Here is a 25,047-nt window from a genome sequence, read left to right as displayed (position 1 = left end):
AGGACCACCTAAAAATTACATCTGCAGCCTCTGTATGTAGATGTATAATAATGAAGTTTTTCTCATTTTTGTGTGCTTCAGAGTATCCATCCTGTATCCACATGAAAGACAAATATGTTCGGCAGAAACAAATCTAAAAACCTTTGCATTCCATTACTATCTTCTTGCATGATAAAGTCGGTGCCAAAAAACCAGACACAAAAATCATGGCCATGTCTTTGTTATAAGTGCAATGCCTGCAGCATTGGGATGTATAACTGGCCAACTAGGAAAGAAAGAAGTTTTCATCATGGACTGGATCTCAGTAAGCCCATACTGGCAATAGTCTAGTTCTAAAAGCTCAGAGTTGTCTGTGAAGCATTTGCCCAGCTCTGGTTGGAAGCATCAAAATGTTCCAACTGAGTCCTTGGGGATTAGTTCTTATATATCCAATGGAGGTTTGTCCCAAATATTGTCCTCACTCTAGCTAGCTGGATACACCCCTAGGCCAATGTGCTTGACAGTGTTAACAGGTGCCATGAACTTCGGAATCACTACTTCTCAGCAAAAAGCTGCCTTTGTGTTCACAGCTGGCCAATAAGAGAACTTGGATGTGAAAATGTCCTGCTGTGCACCTCAGCCTGAAGGGTATAAATTAGTTTGGGCTGTACTTTCTAGATGCATGCTTTTCTCCTCAGCCAGAGCTGTGTAATCATGGAGGACATGGCAGGCACGCCATAGGTATCTTCATCTTGCAGCTAGATGGTAAGGAAAGCCAGTTTGTTAACAGTTATGGAAAATCTTAGTACCTAGGCTTTGGTCACCATACTAGGATAAGGCACCCAGGAGTTGTTCAGAAGGTTTAGATGGATGAACCATTTGAATCCCGGTTCTGATGAGGACTCTAGATGTTACCTTTCATTAGCTTCACCATTGAGTATGAGACCAGGAGGGGGCACCCCAGGAGCTTTCTGTTCCCTGTCCCCACTGTGCAACAGCAGCACTGTTTCCCTTGGGTAGGGTCACTCACCCATACCCTTCTTTACTGTCTGTCTCAGTGTACAGTGATCCCAGAGCCCAAAGTAGCCAGTAGCCATTGGAGAGAATGCCATGTCTTCTAGTAGGAGTGCTACTGCATTGAGTTCTCCAAAGAAATCAGACAAACATCAGAGGAACAGGAGAACTAGAGTAAAGTGGAAGGCCCCTCCCTGACTGTCTCCTTAGACCTAGACTTCAGTTTCTAATTACAAAAGACTCTTGGGAGTCACTGGTTCCTGGGATATGCCACATCTCACAAGTCAGCATCACCACCTCATGGGGTCATAGGTCCCAAGTAGCTCCATAAATGAGTGTTCAGTGATCATCATACAGCAAAAGAGAGTGTGACCCCTCCCTTTGGCTCCATGGGTCCTGTGTGAACTGCTCTAGTATCTTGTCTTATGCTACAGTTTAGAGCATGCTTTCCTACAACTGAAGCAAGCCCCTACCCCACTCTTCCTAAGGAATGTCTTTACTTCCCTTAACCTCTGTCATCTCTGTACCAGGCACTGCATTGAGTCCTTGAGTGAATCTGTAAGAGGAAGTGATAGTGATGGTGAGTCTTCTTGTCAGATAGAGCAGATATATGCAAGAGAGCTCGATCATCTCATTTGCTTAGACTACTTCTGTGAAGGTTTTGTGATTTTTCTTTTCTCTGTATGACCTACAAGATCTCTCAAGTCTGTATTTTATGATGTTATAATAATCATGATAATATATACTATCATTTTCTTTTCTGAACAGTTGTTGCTGAGGATAGAAAAGTAGTTTTATGAGTCCATTCTTTATCTATTGACATCTAGTTTTGACCATTTCCCATAGGCCCTTTATTATAATTATACTACATAATCATATAATAATCTAACAATTAAAATAATAGCAGTTTTTATTATTTTCTTCCAACCCATAATAACCACACACACACACCCCTTTCTTTCTCTCCTGTCCTGGCAAAACTCACTAATGAAAAGTCTTCTCTCATTCACTCTCACATAGCAACCTTTCAGTGGTTCACTATTGCCATAGTTTAGTAGATGGGTAGTGCAAATTGTTTGTTTGTTTGTTTGTTTGTTTGTTTTTGTCCTGCAAAGTAGCAAGGAAACTTTATTCAAAGCACAGCTATAAAACAGGACAGAATACATGAGCAGCAGGCCATAAGAGTGGCGATACTCAAATGTCTAACAAGTTCATTTTTATTCGATAGCTAAGAAATTTTTATAAATAGAATTCGAATTTAATGAAACTTACTTTAAAACCATCTTCTGAAATGATCGTCTTACTTTTCTCATTTAATACATTAATGTTTTTTTAACTATACACATTAATTTTTAATGGAAACTCACACATACCTTATTGTGATGTATCTAGCTTGGTCATGATGTTCTATTATTCTGGCACACTATTTAATTGTTTCCCTGGTATTCTGTTAAAAGATTTGGAAACATATTTATGAGTGATGGAAATCTCTATCCCAATACGATGGGTGATTTTATTTTCTGTTTTTCTTATGATCAATGCCTTCTGCACCCTAATAAATCTTTGTCTATCCACTGTTGTAAAGATTTTTTATGTTTCTTTTTGAAGTTTTAGAGTTTTTTTATTTTTAATTTTATTATTTGTGTGTGTGTGTGTGTGTGTGCGCGCGCGCGCGCGCGCGCGCGCGCATTGGCCATGCCATGGCACATTCATGGAGGTGAGAGGAAAACTTGCAGAAATCTAGGGTGTGTTTTGGATGTCAATTCTGGTCATCAGACTTGGCAGCAAGGGCCCTTTCCCACTGAACCATCTTGTCATCCCCTTTGTAGGATTAGTTTTAATATTTCTGTCTGTAACCCAGCTCATTTTGTGTATGTGATGAAATGGAGGTCAGGGTTCAGGTTTTCATATGGCTATCCAGTTGTTCCAGAGTCTTTATTGAAATAAACTTCCTTTCCCAATAAAATTAATCTGGTGCCTTATTGTCAAATAGTTGCTGTAAATGTGTGGCTCTATTCTCTGGCAGTATATTTTGTTTTGTCAATTTATCAATCCTGATACCACTGTTCTGATATCTTAATTTCTGTAATTTTATATTATTCCTTGAAGTCAAATAATATAAATCATCTCATTACCATCATAGCTAATTTCTATCTTTCCATTTCTGTATGAATTTAGAAGCACCTAATACATGTCTACCCAGAATTTTAGTTGAGTTTGTGTTAGAATCTAAATCTTGATTCCAGAAGAATTGACATCTTAAACAGTATTGAAACTTCCAGCCCATGAATATTGTACTTTGAATTTATTCAGGTTTCCATGAATATTTGTTACCCCTCTTGGGTATTTTAAGTATATATGTGTAGCTGAAGTTTTTCTTTGTCCCACCTGGCCTGCGGTCAGGACAAATCTGTCACCCACAGTCCCACAGCCTTTTATAAAATAATCACACAGATGCTTATGTTACCTAAAACTGCTCAGCCATTAGCTCATACTCACTACTGACTAGCTCTTACACTTAAACTCAGCCCATTTCTGTTAATCTGTATATTGTCATATGTTCAATGGCTTTACCTGTTTTGCCATTACATGCTGCTTCCTGGACAGTAGGCTTGCGTCTCCTGACTCAGCCTTCCTCTTCCCAGAATTCTCCTTGTCTGCTTATTCTGCCTATACTTCCTGCCCGGCTAATGGCCAATCAGTGTTTTATTTATCAACCAATCAGAGCAACACATATTCACAGCATACAGAATATATGTCTTACACAGCATATATGTCTTACACATCTTTTGTTAGAGTTGTTCTCTCTATACACTTGGAATGTGTGGAGTTTTTTGAAATATATTGACAATATTGCCCAGACTAGCTTTTAACTCATGGTCCTCCACCTCAGCCTCCCAAGTTGCTAGGACTACTGACCTGAATCATTGTGACTCCACTTACACTTACTGTTATTGCTAAGTGAGCGTCAGGTTCAGTGAGAGACCCTGTCTTCACAAAACGAGGTGGAAAGTGATTGAGGAAGACACCCAATGTCCATCTCTGGTCTCTACATGCATACACACTCATGTGCACCTGTACATATATGCACAAACATGTATACATACCACATACACACAAATGTAAGTTAGATGGTGTTCTCCACTTCTCTAAAACCCTCTAGAAGGCTTCTGTCTTCCTTAGGATAGAAATTGAGGATTCTTACAATTTCCTACAAAGCTCTTCTTGTTTCCTTCCTGACTTCTCTCCCTCCTGGTCTTCCCTCTAATAATGTGGCTCTGACAACTGTGATTCCTGTCTTTGCTTAAACATGCCAGTCCCATTCCTGTCACAAGCTGGACACCTGTTGATCTTCATGGAATGTCCTTCCATCCATGGTCCTCATCTCTCCTGGTCCATTCCTCCATCTCCTGCAGAGTTGCCATGAAACATCTTTCATTAAAGCCCTCCCTCTCATTTTGATATAATTGGAGATACACATCCACCCAAAAGTCCTTTGCTCTTCTCTGCATTATCTTCTATTTTACACAGCATATACTGTATATGTTTAACTGTTTTCTGAAATCTGTAATAAACTTGGAGTTAGGCTATAGCAGAAATTTTGTGTGTGTGTGTGTGTTTGTGTGTTCTTCACATGCCCCTTTAGTGAATAGATTAGAATAAAAGTTCTATCATATAATAAATATTATGCAAATTAATGAAAAATCAAGAGAAATTGTAGGTGTATGTAAGAGTTACTAGCCAGATCCAGTTCCAGATCTCACAGAGCTGACAGCCTCCTTGGTAGTGAGTAGAATTAATGAAATTCTAACAGAGGAGAAAGGAAGAGAAAAGAAAGAAATCCAAAAAAGACATCCATGAACACTATGGTTTGCCCACATGATGGAAATGGATCTAGCAAAAGAAAACCAAGCCTCTCTTAAAAGCAGAAGGGAGTGAGGATGGTGCAGGATCTTGGAAGCAGAGAATGGAAAATTAAGAAAATGAAGACTGTGAATAGAGTGTCAGGAAGTACATCTGTGTACCATGCATTGTAACATGGCATGGGCATGTAGAAAGAATAATGCCACTTCTGTGAATGACAGTGGAGGGTAGTAGGGGGAAACTTCATAATTTGCCATTTAAAAGACCTTGTAGAAAGTCATTGTGGAAAAGCCTGGTGGGACAATCTGTGCTCGCTGACTTGGAAGCTCTCAACTTGCTCTGGGTGACAGCCTGTGTATGTGTTCATCCCCAGTCTTTTCACATAGAGCATCAGTTCTCTAATGTCTGCCCTAACTGTTGCTGGGTCTGAACATAGTTTTTCTGTTATGAATCCTAGGTTCCATTCTTTGGGCCTCTGTTCGATGGAGCCATCGTGAGTAGGAAGCTGCTGCCAAGCCTTATCTGTGCCACGTGCATCAATGCCAGCAGAGCGGTGAAGTGCCTCATCCCACTCTATCAGAGCTTGTATCTTTTTGCTGTACATATGTAACTTATTAACCTTCCCCAGGGTAGGATCCCTGGCAAGCTTCCAGGAGAGGTAAGTGGGCTTTGGGCCCAGGCTGTGGTGCTGTTGGTTGATCTCTATGAAAGACAGTGATATTGTGCTGCATTGAATGTAGAATTTGTTTTCCTAGTTTGTTCACGCATCTGTCTGAGAGGCTGTGACAGTCATGATGTTCAAGCTCATGGCTTCTGGGGTTTTCCCCAGAGTCAGTCTCTTCTTCTATCTTGGGTCACATTCCACTGTGTAGAAAGAGGAATATGGAGCAAATCATTGCAAGTCTCATTCAGAGCACCAGAAAGCAAAAGCAAATGAAATGACTAATTACACCACACCTGAGAAACGCAGAGTTCTGAATGATCTGACTACAATGAAGGAAGGAGAAATTACACCTAGCAGAGAGGAGAGCGAAGAGAGACCTCGAATTAAGTTGTATCTGGATTCATCAGTAAGAGTGGAAAGAAATTATTTTTTGTAATTTTTTCCAATCATTAATATTTCTTCTTTTAATCCCTGACCTCATCTCTGAAAACAGAAGAAATTTCATGTTTCTAATTTTTCTTTCAAGCATTAATTGGCATGTGTATCCTTAAATTCACATGTGATCTCTAACTATAAGAAAAGAAAAAGATTAAGATGAGTGACGTCGTAAAACCACTACAAAAACCATCTGACTTCCTAATAAAACTTAGAATTTCTTTGTTTCTAATTGCTATTGATAATGATTAAAGACACATTCTATTTGACCTCTCTCCATAGACTTCTCCCAGCCTAATTATAAGTGATGTATTATTAGTGGGTAGATGGAGAGTGAAAAATAACATTTAAAGAGATACAGTTTGTGACATACCTTTCATTAAAATATTGGTCATTTGGTTGACTAATATCCTGCCTTTAGATTTTAAAAATACATATGCCATGTGGCAACTTAAAATTATCATAGAAATTAGTAGTAGAAAAGAGCTATTAGGTCCCATCTGGTCCCTCCCCTGGGGCCAGGCTGCATTATTCCCTCCAGCACACTCTCCCTCTTTGTCCAGGCTTGGTGGGGAGTGTTTGGAGGTAGCGCTCACTGCGGAGACTTCCAGAACACCCCAGACATAATCTATAGCTGCTGCCACTTTCTCTTCCAGCATGGAGTTTTTACTTCACACAAACTGCAGCTTATAGGAACTTCTTGACAAATATGAAAAAGACCTATCCAACAACTGATCTGTCAGTTGACATACGAGCTGGGATGAGCTAGACACCTGTCTGTCAAGGATGCTGGACCAAGGCAACAAAAGTCCTTTGAAAACAAGAGCATCCTATTTTGTAGAAGTCCACTGTGTTTTGTGTTTATTGTTTTTTAATCCTGTCACTCTCTCCACTTATCAAGCACATCACAACATAAATGCTTTGCCATTTTGCTGAATGGTAACTAGGTACCTTTGGAGCAGTCAGATTTAGGGAAAACATTATTTTTAAAAGTTGGAAAGATAATGATCAGTATCTCCTTAAAAACCTCAAGGAAATCATATCATGACTGTGGGTGCCGGTACCCAAAAATAGCTCACAAAACAGACGATTTGACATCCTAGAGGACAACTTAATATTAAAAGGAGGAAAAAATAATAACAAGACCTATTATATTGATCATTATAAAGTTTGAAATATTTTTCTCTTCTATATATTCTTTAATTTATTATTAATCTAAAATGGTAAATCAGATGATATAAACATTTTTATCCAGATATAGTCATGTGAGAAAAACTTTGTGATCATACAGTGACTATTTCTGTCTGCAGAACTGTTAATACTCTGGTCAGAATAAGGAATATAATCAAAATGAGGAAATGGGAGGGAAAAAAGAGAAGTTCTTGTACTTTAAAGTCCTCACTAAATTTTACAACTATATCCAGATGCCTGTGTCAGCTGCTTCGTAATGTTCACTAGAACATTGAAGTCCTCAGAGTGCTCTGGGGAACATCTGGACTACTTCAGTGTCATAGCTGATACTGGAATTCGCTGCTTCATATATTCATATAGTTGAATTCTGAAAAACACTGAATATTCTAACCAGTCCTAATTCTGAGTGCTAATTGCATTTCTTCATTTACCAAACAAACAGTTCCTGGACTGTCTGCCAACTCCATGCTAGAAGCTAGGGCTACCGCAGTACAGCAGGGATCCAGGAGCCAAGTCCTTGTGCACACATTTTAGAAATGAAACCTAAGGAGTGCTCAAGCTGACTGGTTCCCCTGTCTTGTGAGAACAGGTGAAGCTGAGAGTTGGGGTGAACAAGAATCAGGATAAGGGGGCCCTCCCTAAAGCAGAGATTGGAGAATGAGAGGGAAACTGTCTTCAGAAGCATAGGTGACATTCTGGACAGAGGACCCAAGATTCAGTGCTCTAGGGGGCGGGGAGGGGGTACATATATATTGCATGAATCCTATACATGTTCAGATCTATCAGGTTGCCTGTGATGGACCAAAAAGTCAGCCACAGTAGGAATAGCATTCTAGGTGACCCCCAAATAAGCTTCTCAGACTTCCAGTTTACATGCACCTCAGAGTTCTCATCTTAGCACAGTATGCTAGAGGGTCCAGCCAGGGCTGCCCAGTAGACAGTGGGTAGGCAAGGGGTGTAGGCGCCACCATCCCCTACAAGCCTGTGCAGAACCCTTGGATGTATCTTGATCAGTGCCAGTGGCTTAACCTGACCAATGAGGACTGAGTATGTGGTACTCCTCTTTAAAGAGAGGAGAAAGCGCCTTGAAAGGTCCTGAAGTATAAAGCACTATTCATTTTTCTGCTGCCTTCCAATTATTTCTATTTATTATCACTCAAAGTAAAGGAGTGTTAAATTTTAAATTTTTGGCATTGATTTTTTTTAATCATTCTAAATTATATAATACTAACTTGATAGCAAATCTATAAGCTCTCAACTCATCATCTAGAATCAATGGAATTTTGCAATTCATATGCCATAGCTCATGTGTGCATATGTTTTGCTCTTAGTAAAAACACTGCACAAAACAATTTTACCTGTACATGTTTTGTTCTTGTATGTGTATTCTAGCAGCCCTCTCCACTGTTAGTTTGCTGCTGAGCAAGGGAGCACTGATAGGCAGAGAAACCTGGGTCACTCTGTAGTCGCTTTCCGTCTGGGGTAGTTTGCAGAGTAAATGATTGGCTACTACAAGAGAGTGATGCAGCTAAGGAAGGGTTTGATAGGGCTCTTTGGTTGTTCATGGCTCTGGGGTCACTCACTGCTGCTTTCTTTCCATATTCAAAGCTCTTTGGTTGTTCATGGCTCTGTGGTCACTCACTGCTGCTTTCTTTCCACATTCAAAGCCAGTTCTGCTTTGGAAGAAGAATGTGACCTCTCAGCTTTTATGACATCTTAGTCATTGAGGAAACAGGTTCTCATGTCCAGCTGCCCAAGCCATGTGGCCCTGAAGCCCTGCCTGAAATCCCCAGGACATATTGAGGAACTCTGGTCCCAAATATCTGGCATTGGTAGGGGTGTGTGTGTGTGTGTGTGTTTTTGTTGTTATTGTTTTTCCCCTAAAGTCAGGCCAGTATATCCCTTAGCACAGCTGTATTGGGGTGAATTCAGACTCATTAAGGAAGGAAGCAGCTTGTATCTGCTGCCCTAGAAGAAAACTTCACTTAAAGACCAATTATCAGAGAAAGAATTACTGATACCTGTTCCCTTGAGATGCAAGGCACAGAGTTGAGCAATAAGAATTTTCTTTTCACCCAAGCCTTTTTATATATCCACCCTGTGTCCTTGTTTTGCATCTAATATGTGGAATATAGTTGTGAAATCAAACATTGACAAGCTGCTCATTTCATCTCAATGTCACTCACTGTCCAGGTGTCCAAATGGCCATTTTGTGAACAAAGGTCATGTGGTTTATCCAGACCTTTGTGAATCCTTAGGTCCAGCACTTGCCTTCTTGTGTAGTGACTGCACACTGACCCACACTGAGCCTGATGATAGCCGAAGCAGAGAACCAGTGAAATCACTTAGTTATTTCTACCATCCCATCCTCTCCCCAGGCGATTGATATTTGACTTCCTTAGAATAAACTTGATTGGGATCCATTTTCATGTACATTTTAACTAATAGCAGAAATGTGGACAGTTAAGTGTCAATTTAACTCTGTAATGTTAAAAAAAATGCACTTCTAATTAATTGGGAATTGGAAGCACCGCCTGAACAAATTTGTCTTTTGGGCTTTTTTTGTTTTGTTTTTTAGCAGTAAATCTAGCTTAGGGTCAATATCAAAGGAGTTCCTGTGTGAGGTTATCTTGGCTAATTGATCAAACAGTTGGAACTGTGTGGGAGAGTCACATAGAGGACTGAAAAAATATCATTGTCTCCCGTTAAAAAAATGTGAACACAGTAGGGCTGTGTGTAGAAAGCACCCCCTAATGATGCTCAGCCTTTTGTGTCTTGTAGGCTTTCCTGTAACCTCCTCAGTGGGCTGAATCAAATCTGCCAAGCATGCCTTCATCCCGTGGCTACAGCACCACTGAGTAGTGAGAGCCAACTCACCTACCATCTGCCTCTTCTAGTGCTCACAGGCAAGCAGGGCCTGTTCCTGTGCCTAGAGCACAGTAAGCAGGAAGCTTGCCACAAGTTATGTTTACAGTTCCCAAGCCAACTAAAAACCCAAAATGAAACTGTGGTCTGCTGATAGAAGTTTCTACAACCATTTGAGCCAAGGGCTTTCATTCTGGGCAGATAACTTGTTTCAGGGAAAAGGTTCCTTCACCATATGCAATATGCCCATTAGGAGGAGTTCACCCCGAATCAAGTAGATGATGGCTTTCCAGAATAAACGTCCACTTCCGTAGAACAATAGTCTCAGTGGTGTTTGCCATCTCTACTCTCTGGAAGTATTTGATGGAGAGAACTGGTGTTGCCTATGATAATGTAGTTGTATGCCTCCTTCTGTCACGAGTGAGATTTGCTTTCATTTTCAGCTAACAGTTACATAAACATTTGGTAATACTAAAGTTTCTCTCTTAGACATGTGACTTTAATATCACCACTAGATTCTGCTCCCAGTTTACATAGCTTCAAAAATGACCTCCTCTCTAAAGCTCTGACAATCCATGTTCTTTCTTCTCTGGTGGGATCCTGAGCTCTCCTTCCAGGACAGACCTTTGATTTCTTCTGCCCATCTCCCCCACACTGCAAAAAAGGAAACCAAGCCACACCATGTGTTGTAGTTTGCCATGCACAACCAATTATGCATTTGTCAACATTTGCAGCCTTCCTGTCATATGCCAGGCACCATCCTAGCCACTAGGAATATAAATGTGAATAAGATATTCCAAGGGAGAGAACACTGTTTGCTCATGGACCAGGCTATGAAAGTCCATTACATATGAGAATGATAGATGCTCCTGTATGACAGAGTGTAGGGTATGCACATGCAGGTACAGGCACACAGAGAAGTCAGAGGCAGTGAGAGCATGCACAGAACTGTGGAAGGAGTTCTGAGAGAGAATGGGTCCTGGTCTGTTGCAGAGGCAAGGAGATAGATTAGAATCTATGCAGGGGTGAACTGATTCAGTGTATAACCATAGATAGCCTTCTGTGGAGCAATTATAGAGTAGACTTTGAAGGAACAGGTAGGTATAGAGACATAGGAAAGGGGAGCAAAGAGGAGAGAGAGGAAGCTTTGCTTTCAGCAAACTGGCCAAGCAAGACATAGCCTAGTAGTTGGCTTCATCCATCATTGGAGCCAATAGTCTCAGGTCTTTACATGGAAAATTGTGTGTAAGAAGACTGAGAACTTAGTTACTACAAGGGAGGAGTCAAGACATACCAGATAATTAGAGTACCAGAAAGAAGGAAAACACTTGAGGGTGGGATTGAGCACTTATGGAGGGGAAACTAATGTGAGGGGGACTGAATTTAAGTAGACTTAATGGCAGCAAGTTGCAGATGGAAGGGATGGGTGATGCTTTAAGAATTGGGACCTCTATGCTGAGCAGTGGTGGTGCACACTTTTAATGTCATGGTCTACAGGACAGCCAGAGCTGCACAGAGAAACCCTGTCTTAAAAACAAAAGCAAAAACACACACAAAAAAGAAAAAGAAAAAACAGAATTGGTACTTCTAAACAGACCTATAAGAAAAAGAGTTGTAATGGGTATTTCTACTGCTTGGTAGTGTGCTACTCTGGGTGCCACATTGGAAGAAGGGCCTCACAACTCAGAGCCAGTCTAGAGAAAGTCTGGCCATTATGCAGTCTTAGGCATCTGGAAGCTATTAAAACCAAGAAGGCATCATCTCTAGTACCCAGGAGGTTGTAAATGAACCTACCTGCAGAACTGAGACCAGTGGGCAGAGCCAGCCAGAGAGCAGCTTTAGCTCAATGTCATACAAACAACCAGAGCCTAGAACCAGCAGACCAGCTGCCTGCAGGCTGAATCCAGGCTTTGTTTGAACTGCACTTAGCCTCCTTCAGTTACCAAAACACAAAACTGAAGCTTGTCAGCCACAGTGAAAAATGGGGAGACTTTGCATTTTTAAAATTGTAGATTTTTTTAAAGAATATTTTATGTATGAGTGTTTTGTCTGTATATGTATCAAATTCACGCCTGAATCCTTCAGAGGCCAGAAGAAGGCATGGGGTTGCAGACTGTGGTGAGTCCTCATCAGTACTAGGAACCCATCCCAGGCCCTCTGTAAGAGCAGTATGGACTTTTAACCATTGAGCCATCTTCCTAGCCCCTAAAAAAACGTAGATTTTTTAAAAAAATATTAATTCATTCATGTGTGTGTACGCATGTGTATATGCACATGTGTATACAGGTATGAGCAACTCTGTACTCTTGGAAGCTAAAAGAGGGCATTGGATCCCTCAGAGCTGGAGTTATACCCATTTGTGGGCTGCCTGGCTTGTATTGAGTGCTAAGATCTGAACTCTGCTTCTCATAATTGTTCAGCAAGCACACTTAACTGCTGAGCCATCTCCTCATTCCCCCAAAATATAGGTTTTGTTTTTTGGGTTTGTTTGTTTGTTTGTTTTGTTTTTTGTTTGCCTGTTTGTTTTTGGTTGTACGCCTAACCTTTAACAGCTGAGCCATCTCTCCAGCCCACAAAATATAGGTGTTTGTTTGTTTTTAATTTCTCCTAAAGACTAAGAATATCTGAGTTTGCTAGTAGTGGTGACTCACCCCTTTAATCCCAGCACTCGGAAGCAGAGGCAGGCAGATCTCTGAGTTTGAGGCCAGCCTGGTTTACAGAGTGAGTTCCACGACAGCCAAGGCTACACAAAGAAACCCTGTTTTGAAAAACAAAATAATAATAATAATAATAATAATAATAATAATAATAATAAATAATAATAATATCTGAGCCTACTGGATTTCCGTCCCTTTCTTGCTAGTAGCACACAGCCTCTTTACTAGACACCTGTCCTTCTAGCCACTATAGTCCACATCTCATGAGACCCAGTATCAGCACCACCATCACGGCTATTAGGTGCCAACAGTAAAGCAGCATCCAGTTCTGACTGGAAGTCTAATAAGTGCTGCCTTGGTGCCAGCCTGGTTCCCATAAATAATGGGTTCCAAGCCTTGGTTGTGAATACTAGAAGATCCCTGCTGGGAGTTACATGGCTGGAATGATTACTTTTTACCCAGTAAGTATTAAAATAAAGGGTAGGAGATGTCTCCTTCAAGGGCTTGTAGAGAATACCCTGCCCTATGATAAAGGTCTGCTTTTTGGGGTCATAGTTGCTCAGGACATGAAACCTATAGGAAGCACCTGATTGCAGGGGAAGTTTCCATGAAAAGAAAGGAACTATTTCGTTACTTTTTGGTATGCAGTGACTCTTAAAAAGACCTCATCTCAAGAAAACTAACCCTTCTAACAGTCTGTAAGAAACCAGGCTGATGCTGTGCCTGGGAAGATGTCCTAAAGAGCCTGGGCTCTTCCTCTCTCGGCCACTTTCTCAACCGGGTCGCTCCCCTCTCTCTGCTAGGCTGTCATGGGCAGAGATGGTCCTTCCCACTCTGCTGACCTGAAGGTCACTTTGCTGCACCTCACCCCACTTGCTACTGGTGGGTCTCTCCTGTGACATGGGTTCCCATCCTCCCACCTACACCGTCTTTGTTTCCTTGAAGTCTGCACCAAGATCCACTCTCCTCTGCATTGAGTATTCAGCTCCCAACCATACTGTGGGGTTCCCATTATGCCTTATTTTCTTTCTCTTACTGTCAGTCCCCTTTACCTCCTGGTACATTATGCATATATGTGTACAGATGGAGGAGGGGCGTGCAGGCAGTGAAGGAAAGAAAACATTCATTTGGTAAACCCATTTTGGAAAACAGTATCAAAAGATAAAACCGAGTACTTTATAACATTGCATTTTTGTTGTTGTTGTTTTCTTTTCTTTCTTTCTTTCTTTTTTTTTTTTTTTTTTTTTTTTTTGATTTTTCGAGACAGGGTTTCTCTGTGTAGCTTTGCGCCGTTCCTGGAACTCACTTGGTAGCCCAGGCTGGCCTTGAACTCACAGAGATCTGCCTGGCTCTGCCTCCCGAGTGCTGAGATTAAAGGCGTGTGCCACCACCGCCCGGCGTTGTTTTCAAGACAGGGTTTCTTTGTGTAGCTTTGCGCTTTTCCTGGGACTCACTCTGTAGCCCAGACTGGCCTCCAACTCACAAAGATCCGCCTGCCTCTGCCTCACAAGTGCTGGGATTAAAAGCGTACACAGACTGTGCATGCATCTGTGTACATCTGTACCTTGTGGGCCCTGCTTTTCCGTTTTAAAGGTGTATTTCCAGCTTTGTCCTGAACACTCAGGGTACCTGTTGTGTCTGCTGCCTGGTGGGATACAGATGCACATTGGAAAAAAAACGGCTTAAAGGGGTTTTTAGAAGAGTTCTTGAAAAGTAGGTACTATATGAAATAGTATTTCATTGAATGATAATGTTATACATGTTTCCTTTTATTGTGTTCAAAATAATTTTGTAGGTGGGAATTTAGCTCAGTGGTAGAGCACTTTCCTAACATGTACAAGGTCCTACACTCAGTCCTTGCACATTGATTGAGTGATTGATTGATTTATTGATTTCACTGATAACCCCTAAAATTTATGGAAGGACTTTTTATTTTGAAATTAATGGACTGTTGAACAGTGTGAAAAGAACATGAAAGCTATTTGGTAAACAGTTTTCATTGAGCCATTAGTATTTAGTAGATTTGGGGGAGAAAGATTGAACTCAAAGATGGTTAAAGTCAGAAAACTTACAAGGAGAGACTTACTGTGGCCACCAAAACCCAGACCTTCAGGAAGGAGTGACAGCCCCAGTCCAGCTCAGAGGGAAATGGCCAGAAAGCCCTGCTTCTTTGGTGTTCCATATCCTAGGGCCCTACTAGTCCATTGCTGGGATGGGGGGCGGGCAGCTTTTTTTTTTTTTTTTTAACTATTAATGTGTGTAAATTTTACGCACTTAAATAAAAAACGCCTGTGATGCCCAAAGGAAGTTCTGAGACCAGCAGGCAGTGGGCTGGTCTAGGCCAAGCATGCAAATACTGACAGCTGAAGTCACTTGTTGGAAAGTCTACAAACTCTGGGTACAGCTGCATTCGTCAGTTGCTTTAAGGGAAGTGTAATCAGCCAGAGAGATGCATTTGCATCTCAATTAGGAGTTGGGAGGAAGCACTAGGGTCTGTTGCAGGAAGGTTGTGGAAGAAATCTCGCTGAGCACAAAAGCCTCTGGCCTTATCCTCCAGCTGAGTGGAGGACAATGTCTGAGGTTTCGTTTCCATAGGGACCAGAAACCTGCTGGGCCCCCGAAGAATCTCGGGTTTGCACTGTAATCCTTTGGTCATGATGACACAAATTCCACTGTTGTTCCTAAATACAGTTTGCTATTAGAAAGCTGTTAGGAAAGTGGAAATGGTTGTCATGTCAAAAGCATGTGAGAATGTTTGCTGACCCTGCTTACCTTTGTCATAGTGCTGTGAGCATTTCTAGGCATTTGGCATTTATTGGTGTCTGAATATTCAAAGAGCAAAAGGTCATACCTTAAATGACAGTGTCTTAGCATTTACAGATACCTGGGAATGACATAGATTCATTCTGATTTCTGACCCTTCCACACTCTTCAGCAGAGAGAAACACAGAGTACAAGAACCTGGTCACTGATCCGGAAAACGTCTGGTCATTATCTGGCCCTAGATGACTCCAGCAAATCTACAAGAGGTAGCCCTCACTTTGACATTTGGAAGCACAAAGTACTATAAATTAAAATTTTCTTTGGGACATTATCAAAGCAGTTACTTTCAAAGACTGAAATCTATGCCAGCCAGACGGACCCTTTGTTTCCAGAGAAGTTCTTCACTTTCCCAAAAGTCTGTGCTGGAGCCTACTGAGAGTAGAGGCTATTAAAACCTCAATGCCAAGTTACCCATCATAACCAGGAAGGACTCACCCTGAGCAGTTCTGAGGAAAACTTGTATTTTTGTTTTATTTTGTGCTGTCTCAGTTAATTCATTGGCTCCAACTTCAGAGTAACAAAGAAAATTTCTAAAAGTGGGTAGAAAAAGAAAAATTCAGTCTGACTTGTACAGACTGAATTCTCTTTATTTAAAAGACAAGGTTTGAAGTTCATCTTCCCATCCTGGAAAGTAGGGGAAACAAGTTTCCTAAAGACAATCTCTTGCAGTGACCACAGACTGAAATAACACATTGCAGGGAAACATCAGAACCTCTTAATCCAACATTAATCAAATTTCAGTTTACTAATTATCCATCCCATTTTGAAAGGACTGCATCAACAGAAAACATCGTAGACTCTGGGATTATAAGCAGTATTTTGAAAGTGAGACTTTCTGTTATTCAAATCTCTAAAAAGGATAATACATGCCTTATTATAATAAGAGATTGTGAAAAGGCAAAGGAGGACAAAGCAGCAGGTCCCACTGGTGAGCCCTTCTGTGCGGCTGCAGTAGGCTCCCCCAGCAGGTTCCCTGCTGCAGTCATTTGCAACATGCTCAAGGAAATTTTTTTAATCGAAGCCGAATACTTTTTTGGTAATCTGAGCAAGTACAATCTAAATGCCATCATGTGAGCCTGAAGGGGCCTCTTTTCCAGTTTTCTGTAATACTGAGAAACTCCAAACTCCAAAGCAGATAGACCTTGCTTTTCAGGTGTCATCTGTGGCCCTATGCATTGAGAGCTTTTGCTGGAGAAGGCTGGTCACTAGGAGGATCAGTGCTGACCCTCGTCTCCCTGCATCCAGTGAGCCCACATGCACTTCCATCTGTATATTGTGTTTGCACATGCCTTAAGCACAGCCGGCCTAAGGAATGGGCAGCTGCTTAGGTTTGAGCAGAGTAGCATGTTTCCTAAATACCCCAATATTTTAGTGTGGACCGCTCTCTAGGTATGCCTTGTAATTCCTGACAAGCCCACATCTGACAGTCTGTCTGTCCAGACAGCCTTTTTGTTTCAACCAAGTCACAGAAACAAATGGCACCACGTTCAGTGGCTTATAGTTTTTATCTTCAGCTTATTTCCTCAATGTTTCATGTCAGGCTCCTATCTCCTGTTTGGTCCAAGGATATAAAAGAGTACAGAACGGGCATCCCTCTGCCATGTTCACGCCTTTAAACCTCCAGTACAAAGCTTTGGTCTTTCATCCACCCATGATCAATGAAGGGGCTGCCTCCTAAAAAACTCAGTCTGCCTGTCAGGGAACAAGCCAGCCCTTAAGATGCCAAGTCCCTGCGGTTCCCCTTCATTTGCCTATGAAGTGGGATGTAAGTCTATCAGTGCATCCCGGCCTTGAGGCAGATGTATGCCTGGAAGTGCAAAGTCTCATACCTCCACAAAGGGTTGGGCAGGCTGGCTGGCTGAGGGGATTCTGAATTTATAAGCAGAGTTCCAGAATTCCCCCAGGGCCCACTTTTCAAAGGCAAATTAGTACGTTTGCAACTTGATCCCTGGGCAACTTTTGACAGTTGTTCTAAGAATAATAAAACAGATGGACAGAATAGATTTTGGGGTTTCCATCCAAACTGCCATCCTCTGTGGAATTTAAAGAAGGCGGAGAGCCGGAGAGCCGATGGGGGAGCCGCCGCCGCTCTCCATTGTGTTGTGCCTTTCACACCCAAGACTCATAACTTTCTCTCCAAAGAAGATGGAAACTGTCATCACATTATATTTTCCTGCTGAGTGTTCAGCTTGGCTATGAGAAAATAAATAGGATGTGTGGGAGTTTTTTTACACATTTAAAATTAACTGAGTTGAAGTCAGTAAAAGCAAATTTCTACTCCAAGAAACTGATGTTACTATGACTATCAGAGGAAACATAAAATTTGTCTTAAATTTAAGTAGCATATTTATAAAATCTTAAGCCCTTTGTTTAAGCCTTCACATATTATGTTCATATTAATTTTGAAAATAGAATTTATTCCTAACAGGATAAACACATATAGTGACGTATACATACATTAGACAGCTGTATCAGGAAAGACTGTTTAAATGATCTGATAAGGAGAGATTAGTCCTGCAGTTGTGCACTAGACTGTTATCACGCATGCGCTCTATGCTTGAAGTTTGGGAAGCATTTCACACTACCCACTCTGCTGCGGGTGGAGCCAGGGTCTGTTCTCCTTTTCTTTCATTTACCTTGGATGTGAGTTTCTGTAGTTAGGCACCCCTCTCTGGATAGTATGCCCTGTGATCACTTCTTAGACCAGAGAGGTTAAATAAGGTCAACTAGGCCTTAGAGCTCCAGAGCTAACCTAGGCCTGTGTGGTGTGTGTGCGCGTGCGTGCGTGCGTGCGTGCGTGCGTGCAGATGGACAAACTGTCAAGTAGACTGTCACTGGTAATGGCACACTAGAATGGCATATTTTCATTTCTTTGAAAACAGACTTGAAGGGATGTAAAGCCTTTGTCTACGTGTCGTGTTCCGCAGTGACACAGATGTCATAGCACTGGATCCCTGTGCTTGGGCAGGTTTGGGGGTTAGTCTTACACTGCTAGGGATAAACCTACATTCTACAGCAAGTGACGCGCAGCCTATAGAGTTCAGGGTACTGCCTTTCCTCCCTGGTCGTCGTCATCCTACAAATGCTAGACCCATTTCAAAGTGTCTTTGTGATAGTACCCACATTTTCAGGCATATATGAGAGCTGGCCTCAAACAGACGCTGGGTTTCAACTTTAGACTGGTAATTAGTTCTTTGGTTTCGAACGAGTATTTTACATCTATCTGCTTCCTTATCTGTAAAGTGAGGAAAATAATCCCTCAGACAGATTATTGTTAAATATTTATGGAATGAAATATATGTAAAAATTTATCCTTAAAACATAACTGAAATGCAGCTTCTTCTGCCCACTTGTACCACATAGTCCCAGCCTAGATTTGTCATGTGCTAGACTGGTACACAGCTTCCTCTCAGTTTCACTACTTCTTCTCTTGCAGATTTGTGCAGAAAGCAGAACGTTCTCCTTCTGGCAGAAATCAAAATATGTAGCTCAAAACCCTCCACACTACAGAAAAATCCAGTCTTTCTAATGGTCCCCAAACAGACCAGCCTCGAGAACTTCATGCTCTGCCTAGAATTCTGTCTGCCCGTGTCCCTCCTCCAGCGCCTTCATAGCCCCCTCTCCCTTAGTCTCTGTTGAAAAGTCGTTTATATAGTGTCCTAAATACCAAGCTCTCTTCCTTGGGCAGTCTTGCCTCATTTTTTTTTTTTCTTAGTTCTCATCATTTAATCATTGTGTCTTTCTCCCGTGAGTCCATCAACCACTACTGAAGACAAACCCATCATCGTTTGTGGCTGTATCCCCACCATAGGGAAGGAGAAGACTTGATAAAGCATGCATGCCATATAAGCAGGTAAAGAAGAGAGCAAGGGAGCAGATATGTGCTGGGTTGCCCAGGAAAGTCTGGCTCTTGGCTCACTCTCTGTGACCAGAAGTGGTTGTACCATTCCACCCTCTTTCAGAAGCTCGTGGTTCCCAGGCTTTGCCATGCACGCCACTGGAACTTGGCAGTTGTGCTTCTGTGTTCCTCCAGCCCCTGTCTCTGTGGTGATGACTATACTGTAGGATGCAGAGATGGGTAGCCTTGCTCCTGGGCAGCTTCTTCACCAGCAGGGCTTACTCTGGGATATAGGAACGTCCTGGAGTCAGCATACAATGGTTCTGCCTGTCTTTCCAAGGCAAACTACAGACGAGAATGAGAGGATAGAGGGAGCTGCATGAGGGAGAAGGACTTCCACCTGCAGCTTCAGGCTGTCCACAGAAGTGGCAATCTCTCATTAGCATCTTCGTTGTTAGTCTTACAAGTCTCAATAGGCTAGAAGTTTCATGAGACTTTGTTGTTTGTTTTTCAAAAATATATTCAGATAATTATTTATCTGTTGCTTATTTAAATGCCTCTAGACTGGAGGAATTTTGGTGAGCTTGCTTTGGGGGACCAGTGTGTCATTGTGGTCCTGAGGTCATAGCTCTTGATTCTGTTCAGAGGAAGGAATGGAAACTAGACTGTCACAGTCCTCCCATCAGTAAGCAAGCGCACCACCTCGAACCCACTGCCTCAGAAGTCTCAATTCATATTACGAAGTGTGTTCAGTATTGTGGATTTTGAAAGGATGTGATGAAGAGTGAAGAACTTATTTGAAGTATTTCATGTAGCATAAAATTGTTTAGCTTTACTAAGATATAAATAGTTTCTTAACTGCAATAGGACTAAATAGGCATACTAGTTTTAAAACTTTGGTTTAAAGTTCTGTGATTCAGGAGGTCCCTCCAGGCTTGACTGATGTTGATTCTATTTGTTTGTTGGTAGTCAAAAACAAAACGTTGCAAAGAGACGCACATGGGCTGGGACATATTACAGTCCTAGTCTATAAACCCCAGTAGCTCATGCTCAGTGTTCATTCTTGCCATCAGTTCCACAAAGATTCCTCTGAACATTGGGCTGGAAGTTATCATCTTCCTTAATGCTGTATCAGTTGTATTGGGGGCCGAGGCGGTGGTGGTGGCGGCGGTGGTGTGATGTGTTTCTGAGGTTTGAACCTGGGGCAGGCAAGCAGTCTACCACTGACCTATACTCCCAACCCCACACTGATATTTTTTTAACATATTCAAAATGTACTAAAATCTTTATTTAGGAAGGTTAGAAGCAGCCTACAAAATTCTGTTCACACTTTCATTGTTGTTGTTTTGGGAGGTGCAGAAATGAGAGCTTTGCAAAAACACAGGCTGCCTTCAGCAGTTCATTCCCATGCTGAAGGCTGTGTTTTCCAACATTTCCATTCCGGGTCTTTTGACGCAGCATGTCATGTTCATGTGGCAACTACTCTCAGAGTGTTAAAATGTCCTCTTTCCGTTATGGTGCGATAGCATTTTTTTTTTCTTCAGGTCAGCTAAAGGCTTATTGCTGGCCAGAGCCATCTCTTCTCCTACGCTGTTAGCCTCCTCAGCGTAGCACCCTGGACTAATCAGTAGACACTGCCCTGCTCATACTGCCAAGATCAAGGTCAGAGTCCCACAGGGAAAGCCTGTGCTCTTTGCCCTCTGCCTAGACAGCTGTTCCCAGATGTCCATAGGCGGTGCTTGCACACCCCTATGCACATCTGTGCATGCACACACATCTCCAGTACCTCCTGTGGCCTTCTTGTGCTCTGTATTGTGTGAGCCCTTGTTGCCATCTAATTTACTATAGAATCCACTTACGCTTTTTATCTGTGTTGGCCCACTGTATGAAGACAGAGATTTTTCTCTGACTTTTTCTTCTATTGCTAGCTCTAAAGGTGATAGTAGAAATATTTAGCAAATTGGCAAAACAAGGGCAGCTGAGGATATAGACCATGCTTGTGTTTTCCAGGAGAGACCCAACCCTGGATGCAGCCTCAGCACCTGCCACAGGATAAATATTTGTTCAGGAAATGCTTGTTAGATGAGTAAATGAAGTCAGCCCCTTGCCATCATAGAAAGGGCCACCAACTCCAGAACATTTCCTGTTCTAAAAAAAGAAATGAAAAATGAGTAATTCATCTTTCTGTTCAATGACTTTTACAAGAACTTTCCTATGAGATAAAGTGCAGATCTCATGATAGAAAAGACTACCATGGCCTGTCTTGCCTTTGGCCACTGGGTTGTAATGATTCTGTTTATGAGGCGATAAAATTCAGAATTTCAGTAAGGGACTCATGGAAACCCCAGGAGCCTATAATGTATGGAAAGTGAATGAGGATTCTGCTGTCAATGTCTCTCACTCTTACTCTCTGTCTGGGACAGGCCCAGGGATGGCTGAGCAAGAAGCATTCCAATGAGGCCATGCATTAAATCTCAGTAAAGTTTAGTTTACTTTCTAATTTTAAATAAAAAGGTAAAAAACAAAAAGAAGTCTGAGCATTGCCTCCTTTCACAAAAGCCCCAAGGACTTTCTAGGTAGTCTAAGGATTCTGGTAGAGGTGTTTGAAGAAAAATGGAGGAGGGTTGACTGGGTTTCCTAGGCTCAGGTTTGGGTCTTGCCCAGGTCTGTCATGGCTGATACCTGTGCTGCAGGAACAGCTAGGATCTGGCCAACTATCCCTTACCTGCAGCCCCTTCCTGTAGCCAGTTTGGGTCTTCTTGCCTCAGTCCAATTTCTGCCTGGCTATTGGGGGCTTCAAGAGATGAAGGTGGGAGGCACAGGCTTTTCAGTCTCACATTGGACAACTCAGAAGTATAGGCCACTGCAGATCTGAGGAAGGAAAGAAAGCCTGTTGAGGTCAGCAACATCCCAGCCAGCCACCCCCCAAAAGGTATTGTGATTGTTCTGGGTCAGGGCCCCAAGATAGACAAGTTGAGTTCTATAGGCCTGCCTTATTCATACTTCAGTCCCACCATACAGAATAACAGAACTCAGTATTTTTAGTTGGGTAGAAATAAAAAATGCCAACACACTAAGGAATCGTGAGGACAAAGTATTCTGGTGCCATTTATTTAATTGTACCATAAGATATCTTTACTGCTTAGAAGGAAATAACTTGCCAAAAGGAGATAACTGCTTTTAAATAATGACCTTAATCCAATGACTACTCATAAAAGCAATACAGTTCATTTTGCTTCTATTTTCACAGAAACACATATAAAGAGGGCCTTCAAGTTCTATGTGGATTCCTTACTTTTTCTCACTTTAAAGTTTTATTACATTTTTATTGATTAATTGATGTGAGCGAGTGATATATGGGACGTGCCACACATGTGGGGGTCAGAGGGCAGCTAACTTTCAGAAGTTGGTTCTCTCCTTCTCCCAGGTGATCTCTGGGGATCGAATTCAGGTCTTCAGGCTTGGTAGCAGGTATAGTTAGTCACTAAGCCATCTCACTGGTCCCACTTTCCCACTTCAATCTGCTCTCATTAACCCTATATTTAATTTCACATAGCTTTTAAGAGTCATTGATATACTTCATAATTTCAGTTGTCATTTTAGGTGAATTTATGTTTTTTGTTTGTTTGTTTGGTTGGTTTGGTTTTTTTGAGACAGAGTTTCTCTGTGTAGTTTTGGTGCCTAAACTGGATCTTGCTCTGTAGCCCAGGCTGGCCTCAAACTCACAGAGATCCGCCTGGCTCTGCCTCCCAAGTGCTGGGATTAAAGGGGTCCGCCACCACCACCCGGCTGAATTTATGTTTTTATGCCTTTGGAAGTTTGCAAAAACCTTTCTGGAAGCTATATCGTTTGTGACATTGCAGTTTCTTTAAGGAGAATGAGTGTTTTGGGGGCCAGTCTTTTAATGTTCACTTTTAAGCTGGATGAGTAGTCCTCTTCTATAGGAAAAAGGGCTTTGTTGTGTGTAATGAGAACCAGACTTCTGGCTTGGGGTGACTCTTGGGTACTAGAAGGATGTTCTTGAAATGCATCCACATTTGCTTTCCCCTCATTTATCTGGCAGTTCTCTGGCAACAGTCTTTCAGTCCTGCTGTGGATGAATATAGAGTACCCAAAGAATATAGAATGTTGCCAAGCATTTTTTAAAAGCTGGAGGCTTCACATGGCACCTTGGCTTCTCTGACAGGTCTGTGACCCACAGGCAGGAGAGGGGGCAGCGGTGTTTGGCCCCACACACCATCTCTGTCATGTCCCGATGCATATTACAGTAACCCTCATAGGTGCTGGGAAGGAGTGCTGATCGTCATTTGGAAGTGCAGCCCCCCGCCAGAGCAGATCAATACGCGAGCTGTCTGTCTCCGCTGCTTACTTTTCTTTAGCACAGCGAGCCTCTTCTGCAGGGAGCGATCGATGGCTCTAATCTTCAGCAGCCTGCAGCAAGTCATGTGAGACAGAGCACTTAGGTGGCATTACACGGACTGTGGAGGTGGCAGCTCGTGGCAGAGATTCATAGCACCCTCGCTAGGGACACATTCCATCCGTGACGGGTGGTTCTGCTCAGCCCTGCTGTGGAACACCGTTCCTCTGAAACTTGATTCAGGGAAGAGGGACTCTGCCTGGACTGTGTGCATGTTTGTTCAAGCATACATGTATGTGGATGCATGTGTGAACCACACACACAAACAGGCCAACATCCTCTGTTCGACTCTACTAGCTGTCACTGTGTCCTGGGCAGTTGAATCTACTCTAGAGCCTTGGGGTAGAATTAGTTACATTCTGGCTAAATTTCAAACACTAATGGCGGTTTGTTGGTTGGTTGGTTGGTTTTTTTTGTTTTTTTGTTTTTATTGCGGGGGGGGGGGGGGGGGGGTTTTGTTTTTGGTGGAATTTGTTTTGTTGTTATTTTAGCGGGACATGATAGTCAATCTAGCCCTTAGAAAGTGGAGGCAGGAAGATGGTAGCTAAGATTACATGAAATCCTGTCTCAAAAAAAATACAAAACCAAGTCTTTTTTTTTTTTCAATCTTTGAAATTCCAGTGCCTGAAGACCTTATTTGATGTGCTGTGTCTCAATGAAAGACAAGGCAGTGAAGGTCGCCTCATCTGTTTCTGGGTGGCTTATGGCCATATAAGAGGCTGAGGAATGAAGATCTGGCTAATCCCCGGACTACTGGGATGCCTCAGGAGCCTCCACCTGGGAATCCACTGTGGTTAACCCAGGCAGGCATTTTCTGACAGGACTTGGGCTCCTTTGTAGCCTTTCTGTTTTCTTCCAGTGGTCCTGGCATCCTCTGTGGGATTCAGGTCAATAAGAAAGTAAGGGAGGAGTAAAAAGGAAGGCAAATCTGAAAGCGCTCGCAGTCTGAAACATGAGCAGCATTGGCTACTGTGGTGTGCCTATGCAGCAGGGCAGGGGCAGGGGCAGGGGCAGCCAGGGTCCCAGTTTAATACCTGCTGCATGTAAGAGCCTTGCACAAAGGCCCGTGGCTCCCTCTGCCCGTCGGTGCTTTTAGAATGGCTCTTGCTGGTTGTCCAGGCTGGCCTCAGAACCACTACTGTCTCAGCTGCCTGTGAAGCTAGGGCTACCGGTGGGCGCAGCCTTAACCAGGAGTCTACACATTTCCAAACTCGAGTCTGCCTCTTCTAGCATGTCATCTTGATTGCAGTCTTGATGGTCATCTCACAATGAGGGCCATTTTCACTCATCTGCACTTGAC

At 42.4% G+C, this 25,047-nt stretch overlaps 1 protein-coding gene across 2 annotated transcripts in view; it reads left to right on the top strand.

The window, feature by feature from the left end:
• Window positions 1–25,047, top strand: part of Ralgapa2 (Ral GTPase activating protein catalytic subunit alpha 2) — a 273,441-nt gene that overhangs the window by 198,712 nt on the left and 49,682 nt on the right. For both annotated transcript variants that reach the window (XM_037205268.1, XM_028881854.2), the window contains one exon: window positions 5,315–5,442. In XM_037205268.1, coding sequence (XP_037061163.1) covers window positions 5,315–5,442 — 128 coding nt within the window. The remainder of the gene's footprint in view (window positions 1–5,314; window positions 5,443–25,047) is intronic.

Source organism: Peromyscus leucopus, chromosome 4, assembly GCF_004664715.2.
Source record: "Peromyscus leucopus breed LL Stock chromosome 4, UCI_PerLeu_2.1, whole genome shotgun sequence".
NCBI lineage: Eukaryota > Metazoa > Chordata > Mammalia > Rodentia > Cricetidae > Peromyscus > Peromyscus leucopus.
This window is presented reverse-complemented; position numbering and strand designations above follow the sequence as displayed.